General features: G+C 39.0%; 1 protein-coding gene across 13 annotated transcripts in view; it reads left to right on the forward strand.

Annotated features, from left to right (window-relative positions):
* LOC120386326 (E1A-binding protein p400-like) overlaps positions 1-20,190 on the forward strand; it is a 64,223-nt gene that overhangs the window by 20,147 nt on the left and 23,886 nt on the right. For 8 of the 13 annotated variants that reach the window (XM_039505501.1, XM_039505504.1, XM_039505505.1 and 5 more), the window contains 15 exons: positions 1,134-1,270; positions 1,694-1,863; positions 2,694-2,868; positions 3,453-3,589; positions 4,778-4,964; positions 6,115-6,281; positions 8,133-8,287; positions 8,823-9,059; positions 10,113-10,277; positions 11,355-11,522; positions 15,452-15,546; positions 16,371-16,669; positions 18,381-18,583; positions 18,679-18,848; positions 19,063-19,259. In XM_039505501.1, the coding sequence (XP_039361435.1) occupies positions 1,134-1,270; positions 1,694-1,863; positions 2,694-2,868; positions 3,453-3,589; positions 4,778-4,964; positions 6,115-6,281; positions 8,133-8,287; positions 8,823-9,059; positions 10,113-10,277; positions 11,355-11,522; positions 15,452-15,546; positions 16,371-16,669; positions 18,381-18,583; positions 18,679-18,848; positions 19,063-19,259 (2,662 nt within the window). Of the gene's footprint in view, positions 1-1,133; positions 1,271-1,693; positions 1,864-2,693; positions 2,869-3,452; positions 3,590-4,777; positions 4,965-6,114; positions 6,282-8,132; positions 8,297-8,822; positions 9,060-10,112; positions 10,278-11,354; positions 11,523-15,451; positions 15,547-16,370; positions 16,670-18,380; positions 18,584-18,678; positions 18,849-19,062; positions 19,260-20,190 lie in introns of all 13 variants that reach the window. The other 5 variants (XM_039505511.1, XM_039505509.1, XM_039505507.1 and 2 more) reach the window with 4 other exon arrangements.

Below are 20,190 nucleotides of genomic sequence, written 5' to 3' on the forward strand. Positions count from 1 at the left end.
CTCTTAAACTATCTCCTTTTTTTTAAGAAAAATGGTCAAGATACTCAAAACACTCATCAGTGTTTGATAATAAGCTGCATTGTGTTATATAAGGGATTGTTGTTTCCTGGCTTCCTCTAAAATCTGTGTCTTTGTTTGCTGTGGTTTGCAAGAGGTAGTATTTATCTCCAGAAGTGGTGAAGGATGAGGTATTTATAAAGCTCTTTTGATGCCTGATTAAAGGTGCTGCAGAGCTGCAAACTGTTATCTGTACTTTAATACATATTACTTACAAACCAAAAAGGATGCTAACTTCCCAAAGATTGCATCTGACATGTGCTGACCACATACCTCAGATCTGCACAAGTCATTTCTAATATAGCTGCAATCTGGGTTTTTCAATTATAATCTGTGTTTTTTGTTTTAAGAAGTGCTGACACGTCCCAGTTGAAAAACTGTTGGGTTCATCGGGGCAGAACTGTATATGCAGCACACCTAGTGTTTTGGCAGCAAAACGCACTATTCAGATACACTGAAGGTGGCTCAGGTATTAGATTAGTTTTGCTGCTGTTGATAAAGGGGACGAGGAGGGGATAGGAGCCAGCTGCCAGCAACACCAGAAGCTAGTAGCAGAAGCTGACAAATAAATGTACTCTGGACAAAATGAGAGAGAGAGATAAACAGAGATTCAATCTTACATCATCTCTTTGATTCTATGGGTTCAAATCAGACTTTGGTAGCATATGGACAAGGACAATTATTTTAGTAAAAACCTATTTATATTGGAATATAACATTCAGGTGCCTTCGTGTTTTAAGTGGACAGTTTTAGCAGTTGACAGCCTGCCGTTCAATCTAACATTGGCCTTGGATTTTGGGGGCCAAATTTGTAAAAAGTCTCCAGTTTAACAGTATTTAAAAAAATATATATATATTGTATAATGAACAAATGACTCAGTTCACTCAACCATTGATAAACAATTGCAGTTACAGAACTGCAACCTTGAATTACAGTTTTGTATTCTCTCAGACTAGTTAACAGTTGTCAATACAGTTTTTTTGTTTTTTTTAACTTTAAAAGTAGAAGGGAGAAAATGAGTTTTCAATATTTATCCCATGTCTGTATTGTCCTTTGCTGTATTTTTCCTCCTGTAGGTAATTGGGGTCCTCATCTTGTTGTTGTACGAAGTTGTAACATACTGAAGTGGGAGCTTGAATTGAAACGTTGGTGCCCTGGATTGAAAATTCTTCTGTACTTTGGCAGTCAAAGAGAACTTAGAGCAAAGAGACAGGTATTCTGTTTTGCAGGGTTTATTTTTACTGATGAGACTAGATCACTGTGTAGGTACACAGATTTATGCAGCTTGTTCTTGTTGAGTTATAACAAGAAGTGAACAATGAAATAGTGTAATGTGGGCTTCTTGCATTTACCAAGAGCTTCTCATCCATAAGTCTCTTTGAAAATGCACGTGATGCAATAGGGTGTCCTAAGTATTGAACAATACATGCAGCACCCTTACTCACTTCCTGGACCCCTACTGTAGTTTGAAGACCAGAATTAGCTTATAAATCATTTGGGATGCATTTTTTTAATAGCTGTAAAGTGGATAGCATGCAATCATAATCACTGGAATTCTGCCATTACTTTTCTATCCTACTAGTATTAACAGTTGGAGATTGCTTGTATGGATCATTATTTATTTTGTTTTTTGTAGGAATGGATGGAACCCAACAGCTTTAATGTATGTATCACTTCGTACAAGCAACTGTTTAAAGGCAACTATGCCTTCATGAAAATGCGATGGAAGTACCTAGTCGTAGATGAAATGCAGCAAATTAAAAACATGACTGAGAAGCACTGGGAGGCACTCTTCAATCTCCGAAGGTGTGGAGCATATCAACAATTTTGCCTTCGTGTTGCTTTTAGATCAGTTTTTCTGTTCACAAATTCAAGAATTCTGTTCCAGAATTATGTAGAACTAATTTTTCTATCTGCCTGGGTTCCTACATGGATAGTATGTTAGTTGCACACTGTAGAGTTCCCTTTACTTGAGCAATCAAGGTTCAGAGACTTGCTCAGCACCAAATGGTACCACTTCACATAGCGCTATAACTGCTCTGTTCTGGACCTTGACTTGCTCAAGCAGAAATATTTCCTATGATTTTTTTTTATATTGTGTAAATGAACAACTAGTTTGATGGATAACTGCTTTATTTTGGATGATTCACTAATTTTGCATGAAAGTTCCAATGAGTGTGTCAGAAGGCTTAAGTTAATAACATTTTTTTTAAAAATTATTTTTATTAAAAGACTCAAGCAGATAGAAAGCTCTGTAGTTTAATGTTATAACTATAAAGATAACTGTCCTAAATGTTAATATAACACCGATACATTTTGTCTTTAATTTCCGATTTAATAATTAGCATTATGTCTTAACCGTTCTGTCTGTGACTTTCAGGCAAACTGAAGATGCAAATGTTGTTGGACGCAATATTTAGGGAAAATGTAGAGTTAGTTTTATTTTTTTGTTAATTTGGTTTATTGTGGGTACTTGGTGTTGTATGCTATGGGGTTGCTGGGTTTTTGTTTTTAATTTATTGTGTTTTAAGTATTTGTCAGATACCCAGAGTGTTAGATATGTCTCTCATTATTTTATTAAAAACTATTTAACTGTTGAACCTCATTACTGAGTTTCTTTTTCTTATTGTTCACAGCCAGCATCGTTTGCTCCTGATAGACACACCTTTGCATAATACTTTGATGGAGTTGTGGACCATGGTGCATTTTCTAATTCCAGGAATTTCCAGATCTTATCTGGATTTCCCGGTGAAGGCAGCCAATGAGGAGAATCAGGATTATTGCCATAAACTTGTTATAAGATTACACAGAGTATGTCATTTAATTATTTTCTCGTTTTTACTTCAGTATCCAAAACACAGTTGACTCAGGCATGGAGGGTTCAGATTGATGAATTCTCTGCCTTTTCTTAACATTTGGATCAGCTGATACAGGAACTCCTCCTATAAGCATTGTGTTATACCATGATCAAAGCATTGTGTCTTATGTGGAACACTGGGCCTAAAGTCTGGAGCCCAGAATTTATGCAGCAGGGATCTTCCCAAGCCACCTGCTCCTGGGAATCCAGTACAGTCATTAGTAAAACCGTAAGAAAGCTTGTAGGGTGGGTTTTGATTTATGCGCCTGCCCCCGACACAGTAAGGGCTAAAAGTGTCTTTAACAAAAAGCAAAACAAAACCAAAAGCTTAGATTTTGGAGCACCTTTATGCAAAAATTTAAAAAAACCAACAAGCAGCAATTTTGCAGCCAGTTTTGTAGTAGCATAATTGCATTATACACAAATGGCTCCATAACTGCTGTTTGTGTGTGCATTATATCTGGTAATCTTAGCTTCAAGTTGTCAACGTATCTTTAATGTGAAGGAAGAGTATTTAATAGATTATGAAATTTTTCAGATGATTCAACCATTTATTTTGCGAAGATCAAAGAGAGATGTTGAAAAGCAACTAACAAAAAAATATGAACATGTGCTAAAGTGTCGTCTTTCTAATCGACAAAAGGCTATGTATGAAGATGTCATATTGCAGCCAGGGTAAGAAATTCAAATAGCAAAGTAAAAACTGTTATGATTCTACTCTTTGGATACAGAGAGTAAAAAACTACTTATGTCCTGGGTGGTTGCATTTAATATTTTTCCTAACCTTTTCATCATGACCAAAGAATATGACATAACTACCCTGAAACTACTAACGTTAGAGCCAAATGATATGATGGGCTTTGAAAAAAGCAATTATTTACCTCTGGAAGCCTAAAATCAATGATGGTCAGTTAAAAGCTGTTTTGGAATAATTCTTATCCTCTGTGGATGCTTCTTCAAACCACAAAGCCACCAGAGCTGGGGGTGCGAGCTCCAGGATGGGGCTGGAAATGAGGAGTTCAGGATGCAGGGAGGGGCTCTGGTCTAGGGCGGTGGGGGATGAGGGCTCCAGCTGGGGATGCGGGCTGTGGGATGGGGCTGGGGGTGAGGAGTTTGGGGTGTAGGAGTGTGCTCTGGGCTGGGACCCAGGGGTTTGGAGAGCGGGAGGGGGATATGGTTTGGGGCGCGGAGGGAGGCTCAGGAGTGCAGGGTCCAGGCAGTGCTTACCTCAAGTGGCTCCCAGAAGCAGTGGCACATCCTCTCTCCGGCTCCTACGCAGAGGCACAGCCAGGCAGCTCTGCTGTGCGCTGCCCCGTCTGCAGGCGCCGCCCCTGCAGTTCCCGGCCCATGGGAGCTGTGGGGGCGATGCTTGGGGTGGGGGCATCATGCGGAGCGGAGCCCCCTGGCTGCCCCTACTCGTAGGAGCCAGGGTGGGAGCCATGCCGCTGCTTCTGGGAGCCAGGCAGACCGTTCTCTGACCCTGCTCCCTGGCTGGAGTGCCGGAGCGGGGCAAGCCCCAGGTCCTGCTCCCCAGCGGGAGCTTGAGGACCAGATTAACTTGCAGGCCATAGTTTGCCCACTCGTGGTTTAGACTGTTTGTGACGTTAGGCGGTGTCCTTCGTTCCTCAGTTTCATGATAATTCCAAAATCACATTCACATATTTTGAAATGATATTGTGTTATACTAAATATTCCTGGAACATATCTCCATTAAAAACCTAAGTATGTATTAAGATTGCTAAGTAACACATTACACTTCAGATTCTAGCCCTGTAAGTTCAATGACGTCTCCTTCAGGCTTTATAAAAACTATGCTTAAACTGAGAAATGTACGATATATATATATATATTTTTATTCGATAGAACCCAGGAAGCTCTTAAAAGTGGACATTTTGTCAGTGTCCTTTACGTTCTGATGCAACTGCAAAGGATTTGTAATCACCCTGACCTGATAAATCCCAGGCTTTCCAGCTCCTCGTATGTATCAGAGGCACTAGAATATGGAACTGCTTCTTTGGTACTAAAAGCACTAGAACGGGATCTTTGGGAGGTGAGTGGAAAAGTGAACTGTTTAAAAATCGTCCTTGCAGAAAGTTGGTGGTTAGTGAACACAGCATCAGCCTCTCATTCATGGGACTGTGCTGCAAGCCCAACTATAGATTATAAGTGGAATGAATTTGCTATTCAGAGTCCACCACCTAACTGAACACGTTTACTACATTTCTCTTTCTCCCTGCCGTATGAGTTTTAAGAAATGGTTGAGTAAGAAGTTTGCATTCATGTTCCAGCTGCCCGAAGAGAAATTGGCTTCATTTTGCATTACTGTTAGGTATTTCTTGTCTTCAGGAGCTTCCTATGCCCAAAAATACACTCTTAAATGAGAAGAAAATCTGGATAGGCTGTAGCAGTATATTTAATTACAGGGTTCCAAGTAATTTTCCTGCTTTCAGGATTTATAATAGCCAAGGGACAGTATGACTTTCTTTTTTTAACACAAGGGTGAGAACTTTCTGATTCAATGCACTATTGTTCTTGTGTTAGCACATGGTGATGTTTGGGATGGCTTATTGCCAAAGAAGTAATGTCGCTCTAGATGAGCAAGGGAAAACAACCTCTTCACCTTAAGAAAGCAGGCTAAAAGGTGAAGGCATGGTCCCTTTGGCTGGGTTTGTTGCTGTCTTTAATGCGTATGTACTATGCCTACGTAATGATGGGCATGTTAAAAAGACAGTTGAACATTTTTTCCACAGTTAAAAATCTGTGTATGCCCTGTAGTCTAATTTTATATTTACAAACTGTATTTTCTGGTATTTAGCTCAGTTGATTATATTTGAAATATCAGGAAAACTGCAACTCTGTTTTATCTAAGTCCTGATTTAACTAACTCTAGCCGTTTAATTCCTCTCCTGGCCAATTTAACACTAAAGATGGGACTGTCAGCTGTAGTTATGGCCAAAAAAATACCTGGAGATTTGACATTTTCAGTTTAACTTTTATTAGCTAAAAAAAAAATACTGATTTCTCTCCCCCTCTTCCCCTCCCACCCCCAAAATATATGCTGTAAATGAGAGAAGCCAGCAATGTTATTTTCACTTTAAAGAGCCCAAAGATGAGAGTCTAGTTATTCTGTATCATTTAGGCTGAACTTTATTATTTTTATGTGCTGACTTGTAAACCTTATTGTTTCACAATAACCCTAGGATACAGACATGTGTCTTTTTGATCTGATTGGGGTAGAAAATAAAATGACTCACTACGAAGCACAAGTGCTGCCAAAACAAAAGGTGACCAGAAAGCTTATTGAAGAGATTTACAGCTCCCCTCATCATCCAGCCAGACCCAACCCAGTGAAGCTCAAACCAAGCAGGTACACCCAACTTCATATGAAAATGCTCTTGCATTGAGCTAGAATTTTTAAAAAAGGAATGCAATTCATCTTAAACTTGTCAGAAGTCATCTGTCACTGAGTTCTACCTGTATCTAGTTTATAAGTTCATTGTATTTTCAAAATGTTACCCATGAAACTGAACGTTAGATTTTAAGATCCCTTCTGGTAATGCATTACATTCGTCAGACCACATCATACTCTGTATTTTGTTAGTATTGTATGGCACGCTTTCAGCTTGTTAGCCCTCAAAACTAGGATTTTGGTTTAGTAAAGCACATTTAGGGTGCTATAAACTGATAATAGGGGGGTTAGTTTAGCAGACTTGGGCACTAGATCAACAACCAAACATCATTATGACATGACACACTTTCACAACAAGCATGTAATATGGAGCTGCTTTGTGAAACACAAGACACAGGCTACGTCTGTGCTGTGCTGCATTGTTGGCTGTGGAGATGTGAATTGCAGAGGGCACCAAAATGTCGCAGCCTAACGGCCTTCTGTGGGTGATGCTGGCACAACTAAAAGGTACCTCGTTTGTGTTAATGTATGTTAACGCTAGGTAGGTACCTTTTTACTTTGTGCCAACAGCATCCATGTGAGGCAGTTACAGCGCAACATTTTATCACGTTCTGCAATTCACACTCCCATAGTCCTCAGTGCAGCACAGTGTAGACAAGCCTTGAGATCCACTTTGAGTCAATCTATAGAGTAGCTGAATTTTTACTTTGGCTAGTGTGGTGTTATGGTTCACACTAATATAGAAGTAAATAGCCTTTGATTCTAGGAATCCTAGAATACTGAAAGCAAATCTTGCAGAATTAGTGAATGTTTTGCAGGTAGTTCTTCAGGCATTTAGCTGTGTCCGCAGTAGCATAGGAACAAACAGTGGTATGCTTTCTAACAGTATTTCTCTTGTAAGGAACCAATGTACTGAAGAATCTGGAAGTTGTAGAGGTTCTCTTTCTTGAGATGCCATAGGAGGGTGTCCCACTTCCCTTTGAAAATTCTGAGGACCTCCTTCTTTCTCCTGCTTTCTGCCCTGATTCTTGCAGCCCATCATAGTAGTTTTAATTTGTCTGCATGTGTACTACACAAGTATATACTGGAACCTATCACTTGGAGTTGCTGTTGAAAGAAATGTGGCAGTGCATCCCCTTGTACAGATTTTGCAGCACTTCTGCATACATGTAGGTTTTCTAGTATGTAATAACAAGACTTGCAAACTTTATCAGATATCTACCAGCCAGAGTCTGGTATCAAATATGATTAGACAAGAGACTGATCAGTGAAGGCAGAAGTGAGATGCTGTTGAGTTCTGTTCAGATGCTCCCTTGCAGATGCAAACATCTGCAAAGAAGGAACTTCCCCTCTTCTCTTCCGTCCTTCTCCTTAGCTGTGTAGAGTGGCAGGATATCTTTGTTCCTTTCCTCCTTATGACTTCTCCTTTCCTCATACAACTCCACACCTATGTGGTGCAGGTCATAGCTTTCCCAAGCAACAGTGTCAGCGATTTCTAGTTGGTTTCACTGCTGTCCATAAGGTTTTTGAATAGTAGTAAGTGAAGCCAATCCAATTCTTTTTCAGTGTCATGCTGTTGGAAAAGCTGTGAGCAGCAGCAGAGGCAATGGGACTGTTGGTCTGCAGATTCAAGAAATCAGCATTGCATCAGTGGAAACTTTTTTTTTTTTTTTTTTTTTAAAGGAAGGCTTAAATTTAGCAGGCTTTGATGGGGCTTGGTCTCCCTGTTCCCCTGGGAAAGCTGAGTGGATTTTTAAAGGCCTGGTTAATAATTTTCTCTTAAGCTTTTATTTTGTGTGTACTTTGCAGGTTGTTTCAGCCAGTTCAGTATGGGCAGAAGCCTGAGGGCAGGACTGTAGTTTTTCCAAGTACTCAAGTGCAGCGGACAGTGACCACAGCAACAGTAACTCAGCAGGGACAAGTGCGAGGAAGATCACCCATTGCTACAGTATCTGCGAATCAGGGTAAGAAAGGTATTGCTACCTTAATTAATACCTCTGAAATTACTGATGTGCTAGTTTGTTAATAGTACTCTTCTTTCCTTTAGCTTGGTGGTCTAGATTACTAATGGCTTTTAAAAAAAAGTTAAAATAAAAACAAACTAATAGCCAGTAAATTTCCTCCACTAGTTGCTACAGTGTGACCTACCATTGTAGTGCAAAGCTAATCTCGTGTAGCCTAACTGGTAATGCATGAAATAAACTGTGACACAATTGGTATTTAAACCCCCAATTGTATATAATGTTCTGTTGAATTTAGGGATTTACAGTGCTTTTGTGTATATTTACTTAGTCTTTTAAAAAATGCTTACCAATTTATATACTGTTGTAAAAATAGGATGGAGTGATAGGTATGGGTAGAAATCCCAGTCTGTAAGGAAAAGCCATTCCTTTAGCCATTTTAATATCCTGTTGGAAGGTTTCTTTTTAATGCAGGTTGTTTAAAACAATGGAGTTAAAACCTCTAACAACTTGCACAAACAAACCTTATTGATTGCAGCTGCAGCAGCACAGTTTCAGACAACTCAGGCTTCTACCAGTGCTCCAAGACACCAGCCAGCAGCGACCTTCACCACAGCAACTAGCACAGCCAATCCTGTGAAACAGCGGGGTCAGACCACTGCACAGGCCTCACAGCTAGGCCAGACCCAGCCACAGGCCCCCTCGCACACCATCCAACAAAGTGTGCTGCCTCAGAGGCTGGTACTGACCTCTCAGGCCCAGGCACGGTTGCCTAGTAAGTGGCCTCCCCTTTCAAGGTTTCTCCCACCTTTTTACTACAATGAGGTTAAGTTACTAGGCACCCTAAAATGTGTACAGAATCTTTGTGTTTTTTTTTCACTCTTCTGATTAGCCTTGCTCACTACGCTGCTTATGACCAAGGAAAATCAAAAATTGGATAAGAAACAATAGAATTGCTGTGGACATACATTAGTGGTGTCAACTTAATCTCCTATTTCTGCATGTTTCCTCTGCTGGCAAGACTTCCTTCAGACCAAATGTTTTAGCTCTATCCTAATTATTCTTTTCATATTAAACACTAATCCATCTGCTTAAAGACCTCTCTCGCAGAGACAAAAGTCACAACTGTTAGGCAGAGAATAGCAGTGAGGCTTTGCTTTTAGGTTGTATGTGCCCTGCCTATTAGCATGTATATAGAATACTGAGCACTGATGTATTAATTTTCTCTTTGGGGTAATGCACTGCCTTTACAAAAGCTAAGTTTCATGCCACCATTTTGTAACTATACTTGATGCTTTCTGCTTGTAAACTTTCTGCATTTAAATCAGAAAAATCTTGATGCTTATAATTTTAGAGCTTTTTGACTTGTCTAAAAGTGCAGTTCACTTGATATAAATCTTGCTTATGCAGCACATTTTAATCTTCAAGCTTTTTAAAATGTGTTTTTTCTCATTTTATTTTGAGTGACTATTTTGTCTCTTTTTTTAAACCTTTCTTAGTGCTCTTGAAAAGGCAGTGGAGATCACTTTAATATGTATACTTATTCTGTTATAAAGTGTCACATGAGTTTTCAGGTAGCTCTTACACTTTTTGCTACTAAAAGTGAAAGGATAACTTCTCAAATGTTGATGTTTAATTTTAAATGATCGGTTTTTTCCAGTCTGTCCAACAAATACAGAAAGCAATACCTGCTGAACTTTTATATGACACTTTTGAAGCACTTTATATAATTATGCATGGAAGGCGCTTCAGCACCAGTTTACTAACCAACATTTAGAATTCTGGGAAGAGAAGGGCATTCATTAATGTATGTTTCCCTCCTTAACAGGTGGTGAGGTAGTAAAAATAGCCCACCTGGCCTCCATAGCATCAGCACAAGGCAGAATCGCACAGCCAGAGACACCTGTAACACTGCAGTTTCAAGGGAATAAATTTACTTTATCACACAGCCAACTCCGCCAGCTGACGGCAGGGCAGCCTCTGCAGCTGCAAGGTACTCTTCTGTCCAGCTTCAATCAGTGGGTTTTCTAATGCTGATAAACTAGATCATTGGGACTGGGAAGGCTTTCCTTGTTGCTGTATTTTAAGCATATTAAAAAAGAAGGTGTTTTTTTTCCCATTGATAATACCATTTGTTGTCTGTTCTCTGTGTGTGCTGTGAGGGGCAGCAAGGTAGTTCTCTCTAGAAAAAATATACACCTGTTAGAGGAAATGTGGTTACAGCATTTTTATAAATTTTATTTGAATATTTCATTCATGAATATATTCTTATATGTATATTGTGCAAATAAAGTAAAATAATGCTTTAATTAAAAATTAAATACACAGTCGTGTGGAGCAAAATTCAAGTAATCTTTAACCTTGTTTCTGCAACATTACTTTTTAACCTCTCCATAATAAGCTAATGTGTGTCTATTTTAACCCAGCCACTGCCATGTGCAGAGTACATGGCATACAATATTCTTGCTCTGAAACAGCCCCTCTTGGCTCTGGTTATGGAGGGTCTGTGGTTTGTGAACTCCCAAATTCGGGGGAAATTTGCTTAGCTGCAAAAGAAGAGGCTTTAATTAGACCCATGAAGTAGATGTAATTGGGGAGGGAAGGTGATGGGCTTTTTCTAGTTTTAGAATGATTTAACATATGAGGATATTTCTATATGTAACTTTGAGAAAATGTAGGTGGCTGTCCTTACAGCAGAAAATCTTAAATTTTGAATCCAGTAAGTAAATTAGATGTACAGCAAAATTAAAATATTGTATATTTGGGGAAAGATATTACATAATTGGGAGTAAATTTAAAAACAAATACTTACATAGATTCCTGATACCTTTGCTGCCTTTTCCTTCTGGTGTGTAAGGAAATGAGGTAATTTTAAGAACTTCCTTTGATTAGTTTCAGATGAATAATTCTTGCATTAGATGAACAGTACTTTTGTGTTCATTCACTTTGAACCAGATATTCCCAGTAGGGTATGCCTTACCTGTTGGCGGTAATACGCCCTGCTGGAGAAGACTCTTAGCTCTTCTCTCTTTTGCACTGACTAATTTTTTCATTTAACTCAAAATTGCAGGAAGTGTTCTTCAAATTGTTTCGGCTCCAGGCCAGCAGTACTTGCGGCCTCAGGGCCCAGTTGTCATGCAGACAGTCTCTCAAGCAGGAACTGTTCAAAATGCTCTGAATGCATTGGGAAACCAGCACCAAGCAGGTGTGCCAACTTCTACAGCAGTAACGCAGCAAGGTAAGTGCTCTGTCGTGAAGTTATGTCTCCAGTTTGACATTACCTAGCAACATTGCTTTTTATGTATTTCAAGTTGCTTATTAATTGGTACCAGGTAATTGTCATTGTTAATTTAGAAACATGCACTAGCTAACTGATTGAGCTATTTTGTTCTGTTTAAGTGGTGGGGATTGAGTTACCTAAACTGGAAACGAACACAAATCTTTAAACCAAAACAGAATGGAAAAAATGCATGCTTCAGAGAGGTTGAGGCTGCACTGTATATTCAAAATTTCTCTTTTCAAGCTGTCTCTAAAACCAAATTGCCCTGGATAGTAAAATGTAAGTTTTAAAATATTTGCCACTTTTCAAAGTAGAATCTAGATGATTATTTTTTACTACAGCAGATGCTCTTAATAGCAATCCTGATATTAGCAACTTCCAGTTAGTAGCAACATTTTGCTAGGAGCCAGTGCCGTCCCATTGACTTTAATGGATTTAGATATTGGGAACAGGCATGCTGCTTTATTAACTTTTTTGGGGAAGAAAGGCCCCGGCTGCATGCAGGTTTCTGCAGTGTGGAAGCCCCTGCTGGAGTCCAGGTGCTGCAGGCTGGGAGGGGAGGTTGTGGGCAGGGCAGCAATGGGGAAGGAGGTTGTAGCCTGGATGTCTGGTCTTTCCTCAGGCACTGGGGGCCCATGGAGCTACACAGCACCTCTTCCTGTGCTTGTAGGGCTGTGCCGAGCTTGGCACAAATCAGCACTTCTTTCCCTGGCTGCCACCCCATGTGCCGGGGTAAGGCACAGCCGCGAGAGTCCATGGAGAGACACCATGCAGCTCCATGGGCCTCCATCACCCCTGGTCCCCATGGAAAGTCCTGTTGTTTGGGCTATAGCTTCCATTCCCAGCCCGTAGTGCTGGGACTCCCGCAGGGGCTCACCAGCTGGGTGGGAACGTGTGCACACCAGCAGCCCTTTATCTCCCATGTGGGTCCCAGCTGCAGTCAGGTTTACAATACTGTAGTCAGGGAAGGAAATGCTGGGACATGTGGAGCACTGGCCAGAGGCAGATTTGAAGGACTGCAGCCAGAGAAAGCATGTCCCAGTGCTTCCTTCCCTGGCTGCAGCCCCACAAACCTGCCTTCCACTTATTGACAGCTTCCAGATAATGGCAACTTTTTTTTACTGGGAACTGAGAGGTTGCTAATAAGTGGGATCTATTGTATATTATGAGGGCGTTGGGTAGTCTTTTATGTGCGTCCTCTTTCCAGTAGTGACTTCACTAACTGATCTTTTTTTCTGTACTTGCCTTTTCTAGTTGACCTTTTGTTTTCCGGGCTCTGCCCCCTTGTACATGCATGTCAGGTGTTTGGCAGCCTTGTTTATAAACACGATCAAGAGGAACGGGAGGAACAACAGAGCACTGGGTGTCTAGGGGGTACCTGTGCCATTTTGACTTTAAGACAAAACAGCAATTTACTAACTGACAAGAAATGCAGTTATTGGGATTTGTCCATTAGAAATGCTGTTTGCCATAGTCACCTCCTAATTGAAGGTCACCTGCAAAATAATAATTAAAAAGTCCATTTACTGATCCATTTTTCATGCACTAAGATGGCTGTGAGGTTCAGATTCTGACTTTTTCTTTTTTGTGGAACTTTTGTGGGGAGAGAGGAGGTAGGGAATGTCCAGTCTTAGGTTGGAAGGTGGTATAGCTTAATGTTTCATCCTCCAGCTGTGATACCACGTTTCAGTGTCACTAATATTCCTAAAGTCCTCCAAGAAAAACAGGTAATTCTCAGGGCCTTATATTTCCAAAGTAAAAACCCTAAACATTCTAGTTGTTTAAGATGAGAGAAGAGTCCCTCTGAAACTACTGAGGCTACTTTTATGTATTATAAAGGTAAAATAAAGAATGTCTTTCGTGATTCATCTTTTAAGCACAGTAAAAAAAATATTTTGGGAGTACCTGTTTTGACTTTCAAGACTTTGATTTAAATGCTGAATGAATGCCATTATTGCAAATGATGGGAATAATTGCTTAGTTTGTGTCTGTATATTGCAAACTTGCATGTATGCTGGAAGCTCAGAGTAGCTTGTTTGCTTAATGTAAAAATGTGGAAACATGAAGATATCCTCTCTTTTCTTCTTACAGTTGATTATTCCTCTTAACTGTATAATATATTTGCCACAGATTGTGCTAATTAAGTCCAATTGTTCATTAGTGTATCAATTCAACCCCGAAATGCAGTGTCATATTGAGTAGCAGGGAGTTTGTACTAATTTTCTACTGAGAGCATTCAGTGCTGGTGAACAGCGTGTGGTAGGAAACTATACATCTTGCCTAGAAATCAAGAAGAATACAGTGTTGCCACTGTGTGAACACTATCCTTGACATTGTATGTAGTTTTATTTACATTATTGTTATTGTGTAATATTCTAGTAGCTGGTTTAGCTGTTCTGGAAAGAACTTGCAAACAACTGCATTCATACACATGCTGCAAGATGATTCAAAGGTGTTGTACAAAAAGATGTATTAGGTGCATTTTTAATTATATAAATGTTGTGTTTCATTGTATGAATACTGAATTGATATATTTTTGGAAAGAAGATCTAAATTACTATGAGATCCCTAAGATTATGACAGCATCGCTTTATCTCGCAGGACACTCATCCTTTGTTTTTTTTTAAAAATCGGATAGTTATTGAATTGTCAGACTAATACAATAATGTTGCAAATGGCACACACACAAGATCATGAAAGCACCAGGTCTTTGCGTAAGCAAAGCAAATCCCAGACAATGGCATTGCTTAGAAATGTTGATTGTACACCTGCTTAATCAAATTTCAGAAAGACGAAAACACCCTCCTGACGTTTGAACACATTTAGTGTTCCTTTACAGGACAGTCATTTTTTGTGATTCAGAATATGTAGGGAAAGGGAAGGAACACAGACAAATAATTACATCAATATTGGCAATATATTAATACATGCTTCATGTAGAGCCAAGTTATTATGGCACAGGTACTTGTTGTGACCTTAGGTTTGCCATCACATTTAAACATCTCTCTGCTGCTTAAATCCTGCAAAAGCAATACACTGCAGATACTAGGTGGTAAATGTACAAAAAGAATTGCCTGAATATAAAATCCTAACAGCAGTACCGGCTTTTCATGTCGCTCTTACGTGAACAAATAAATACACAGGGGAAAAAATACAGAAAAGACTTACCAAAACCATCATTAAAAAAATAAGATGGTTGCGAATACTTGACAATCCTGTAAGGTGAGACTCAAAACTAGGTTTTTTAATCACAATAGAATAATTTGATATACCACACTTATAATCACATGCACTAGTAAGAGAAGATAAATCCAAGTCCTAGTAATGGACAAAAATTAAGGTTATTCAGTACAAGCCCAGTCCAGCTGACTGTAAATCAATTTCTCCTCCTCCTCTGTATTATCTTGTAAACTTAACAACTTTTCCCTTCAGATCAGTCCTGTGGACAAATGAGACCTTCTCACTAAAGGAAAAGCAAGCTAATTGAGCAAAGCGATAGGCAAAAAGCAAAGCATTTTTTTCCCCAAGAGAGCTTTAAATGGACAAAACTCTTGCAGTATGTATACTGAAGTAGAAGCATAAACAGATTAATTTCTGACAGAAATGAGAATAACCAGGATATGCAACTTTTCACCTCTGTCACTGGTCCTAATCCAACTTGTCTTGCTAGTATGTGATGGCTGTTCAGTGGTCCTTTTGTTCTGCCTTGGGGGCTTTGGGTTTTTTTTCTTTTTCTTTTTTTTTTTTTTTAGCAGTTGGTATAAACAGCTGTCAGCTCTTTGAATTCTGACAAGATCGGTACATTGTTGAAATATTATATTGCTTTAAGGACTGCGTGTTAGATACATATCTGCAGATATAAATATAAACACTTGGTTTATCTTTAGTTTGTATTCCAGGCAGAGCTGCAGTTACTAACTTAACATCAGGTGACACGGGGCCAACATTAAAACCTGCACCTACCCATGGTGGACAATCACAGGTACTTGCAATTATTTTGCAGCATAAACAAAACTTCTCAGAATTAATATTTTATCAATTCCAAGAGTATGGGAATAAAATTTACAAACTAAATAAATACAGCTGGAATATATAGCAGTTTTAATTTATAGGGTAGGCAAAACAATTTCTTTCAGTGTTTCAGATTTTGTTTAAACTTTTGAATTTAAAACAGGCTAGGAATTATTAATGAAAATGTATTTTGGTACGTAAAGCTCCACAGCAGTGAATGGATTGCTTATGCGTATTGGCAGACAGGATATTACATAGTAAATAGATCATAAGTATGGAGAAACAGTTATGAGAACAATCAAATTCCCTGTATGTTCTTAACATGGAGGAAGCTTAGAAATAGATGACTTTTAAAAAATTCTTTTAAAGGTAAGAAATTTTTAGGAAAACCCATAAAAATATGGGGAGACAGCAAACTTTTATGCAACTTTTGGAGAAGCCTTCCATAGGATGAATCTGAGGAAATTCATACATTTATTGGAGTGTTCCATATAAATTAACAAAATATTTTTTTATGAAACTTTAAATTAACAAAAGCAAGAAAATTCAAAGTTATGATGGAAGTGAGCCTTTTAACTAGAGATTAATTTAATTGTGCTCTTCGAATTGTACATTAAATTTTAATTCTCTAGCAGTTGGACCCAAGTCACTTTACCAGTTTGGCAAGTGAATGATATAAAACATCATTTATCTCTACTATGTTGTTTTAATGTTTACAGCTTTGTTCTAAAGTAACATGCTCTTGTCATCCTCATTATAAGCAGCACATTTTTTCCTCACTTTTTCTTGGTAAAGGAATCATTTGAAGAAAAGAACAGGCTTCTGAAGGAGCGCCTTGACAGAATATTTTCTGGCAATGAGCGCCGTTGTTCCAGAGCTCCAGTGTATGGCAGAGACTTGTTGGGAATTTGCTCTTTGATTGGTGAAAGAAAGGTCCCGCAACACTGTTCCGCTGGGGACAACAAATGGAGGTGGGCTGGCTTTGTGAACTGTTACCTTTCTTTGAGTGCCTCTGAAGGCCCAAGTAATCCACTGCAAGACTTGATCCTGACATCAGATCAGCAGCAGGAATCCCTAAAGGATGTTGTTAATAGGTAATTTGTGGATTTCATGATTATGGATTACTCATTTCTAAGAGTTCTTTTCAAACATCTGTAAAACTGCCTTTTCTTGTTCATAGCTTGTTCATTTTAGGCCATTTAACATTGCAGTAGCAGATATGCATTACAGTAACCACTACATTTTTCTTAATGGCTGAATTTAGAATCTTTTGTTGTTTATAATTGTCACTGTCTCCTATATGTCTGAGTGTCTTCTGTGTTTCAATTAAGATATAAGAAGAATTTCTCAACATATGAGCTTTCAGATTGCTCTCTAGAGCAGGGGTCGGCAACCTTTCAGAAGTGGTGTGCCGAGTCTTCATTTATTCACTCTAATTTAAGGTTTCACGTGCCAGGAATACATGTTAATGTTTTTAGAAGGTCTCTGTTTATAAGTCTATAATATATAACTAAACTATTGTTGTATGTAAAGTAGATAAGGTTTATAAAATGTTTAAGAAGCTTTATTTAAAATTAAATTAAAATGCAGAGCCCCCCGGACCGGTGGCCAGGACCCGGGCAGTGTGAGTGCCACTGAAAATCAGCTCGCGTGCCGTCTTTGGCACGTGTGCCTTAGGTTGCCTACCCCTGATCTAGAGCAAAATAGGTACAGTTTTCTTCAAAACCCACAGTGCAAAGGAATTTGTTAGAGAATTTCAAACTTCTTTTGACTTGCTTACAGTAGGGTTTGTACAGGTTGTGCTGTTTCTTAGCAATGTCTGAGCTGCCATTCTTTGGCACAATGGAGGATTGATTTATGCGTGGACTGTCAAGTCTCTTCTTTGGAGAGCAATTGACCCATTGCCACTGCCAGGAAAAATGCTAGTTTCAATCTCCTGTTCATGGAATAAACATCTGTTTTTTTCTTACTGTTATTTTAGGGGAGTTGTGGTATTGCCATCCTTACTGCTGCCTGCAGAGCTGGGCGGCCAGAGAGTGGTGGCTGCTGACTAAGTGCCCAGCTCTGCAGGCAGCAGTGCAGAAGTAAGGCAGCAATACCGTACCATGCCATCCTGACTTCTGCACTGCTGCTGGTGACAGCGCTGCCTTCAGAGGTGGGCTCCTGCCCAGCAACCGCCACTCTCCAGATACCCAGCTCTGAAGGCAGCGCCACCGCCAGCAGCAGCGCAGAAGTAATGGTAGCAGTACCGCAACCCCTCTCTACAAAAATCTTGTGACACCCCCCCTCTCCCCCCAACTCCTTTTTGGGTCAGGATTCCTACAATTACAACACCATGAAATTTCAGATTTAAATAGTTGAAATTATTAAATTTACTATTTTTAAAATCCTATGACTCTGAAATTGACCAAAATGGACCGTGAATTTGGTAGGGCCCTACTCATGAAATATTGAGTAGAAATTAATATTTAGATTTGTAGACCCTGATCCTGCAAACAGTCTGAGTACTCATGGGAGTAAAGTTCTCAGTCCAGAGGCTCAAGGCTTTAATCCTTTATTGTTTTATTGCAAAATATTATTTTGTAGCCATTATCCAGATTGGTCCACAAAAACTAATTAAAACATTTTACTCTTTGAGACACCTGTAATATTTAGTAAGACACACAAAGAATTGCGAGGCCATCTAGGTAATGGTGTAAGAATGGGATTACCCTGCGATGATGAAAGGTGATTGCTAGAATTGATCACTTAAAAGTGCAGTTTCTTCGCCTCCTGCCTATTGAAATAGTTCTGCTGCATTTTCAGGACTCGCTGTGTGTTACCAGCTGCAGTTGCTGCTCCCCCGTGTTTGTATGTAGCAAAACCTCCCCCTTCATATAATCATAAGATGAAAGTCTTCAAGCACAATCTTAAGGAGAAGGCAACTCCATATTTACATCAGCTGCACCAGATTACAACTCCATGCTTACTACAGTTCCCTGACCTCCGACTGGTGCAGTATGATTCAGGTAAAGGAGAACCTGTATTTCACAGATCTGCTTCCTCTGGCAACAATTGAATGCTGTGTATAAAGTCTTTATAATCTCTTCTCCCTAAAACATAGGAAAGTTGGAAGCTCTTGCTGTCTTGCTTCAGAAGCTGAAAGCCGAGGGACGCCGTGTGCTGATTTTGTCACAGATGATTCTAATGTTAGATATACTGGAGCTGTTCTTGAACTTCCATTTTCTCACATTTGTCAGAATTGATGAATATGCTAACCATGAGCAACGTCAGGTAAGGTCACTTTATCTGTTAACCACAGATATAGTTGTGATATACTTCTAAATTTTAATTTTGAGCACTGATACATGAAGAGGAAATGTGCTTTGTCATTTCAAAATGAATGAGAAATCTGGATTTTGTTCACTTTTCATTCCATCAGAGTGAGTGTAATCTTATTTCAGTACTGGTTTATGATTCTGCTTACCAATTTTCCCCCCCGCTCTAGGAACTGATGAAAAGTTTCAACAGAGACAAGCGCATTTTCTGTGCCATCCTTTCCTCTCACAGTCGTTCCACAGGTGTCAATCTTGTGGAGGCAGACACTGTTGTATTCTATGACAATGATTTAAACCCAGTGATGGATGCAAAGGCTCAGGAATGGTGCGACAGAATTGGGAGATGCAAAGACATCCACATATACAGGTGACTGTTAGACAGAGCAGCCTTTTCTATAGCACGCTCTAATTTAAAATTAAAACTTAAAACAGGAAACATTGCTTCTATGTGATTTAAAATTCAGATGGAAAAAAAGCTTAATTTTTCAGCTAATTAAGGAAGTCAACCAAAATACTAACTAATATTTGTTTGGTGTCTTGTAATTGTGTTGGTCCCAGGATATGAGAGACACAAGGTATGTGAGGTAATATCTTTTATTGGACCAACTTCTGTTGGTGGAAGCTTTTGAGCTTCATAGAGCCCTTCTTCAGGTTTGGTGAAGGTAACCATTGTGTCTGAGTTCAATACATATAGGGACAGATTGTTAAGCATAAGAGGTTCACACATTTTATAGAAGACCACTTAAAATGAAGTGCCAACATTTCTGTGAAGTTCAAAAGTTTTTCCCTTCCACCAAAGGAGGTTGGTCCAATTAAAGATATTACTTCACCTACCTTTCTCTCTAATTAACAATATAGTCTGTTTAAAAAACAATAGATTTTTTGAAACACTTATACTGAAGTCTTTTGTAGTATGGAAAATTCAAGTTAACAATCTGCTAAATCACTTTTGATTTTTTCTAGATGAATTACTATCCTTTGTATGTTAATTTGATCACTAATAGAAAGTTTTATAATGGATGTGTTTAGGTTCCCCTCAGGGAAAATGTTACAGTAAGATAGGTCTGAGGGGAAAAAATCATAAATAGCAATGTAAATAAATAAATAAATAGCTCAATGGTAGAAACTCCTAGTAGTATAGATTCTTTCTCTGTTTATTATTAAATTATGTTTCACAAAGGATGTTGTTTTTTTGTTATTTCTAAATAATGACAGTTTTATTAATGATAGCCCACCCTTTGTGATAAATCTAAGACAAAGTAAACATGATGTCAAGGGCTTGTCTAGGTCTAGACCAG

This window comes from Mauremys reevesii, linkage group 18 (genome assembly GCF_016161935.1).
Source record: "Mauremys reevesii isolate NIE-2019 linkage group 18, ASM1616193v1, whole genome shotgun sequence".
Taxonomy (NCBI): domain Eukaryota; kingdom Metazoa; phylum Chordata; order Testudines; family Geoemydidae; genus Mauremys; species Mauremys reevesii.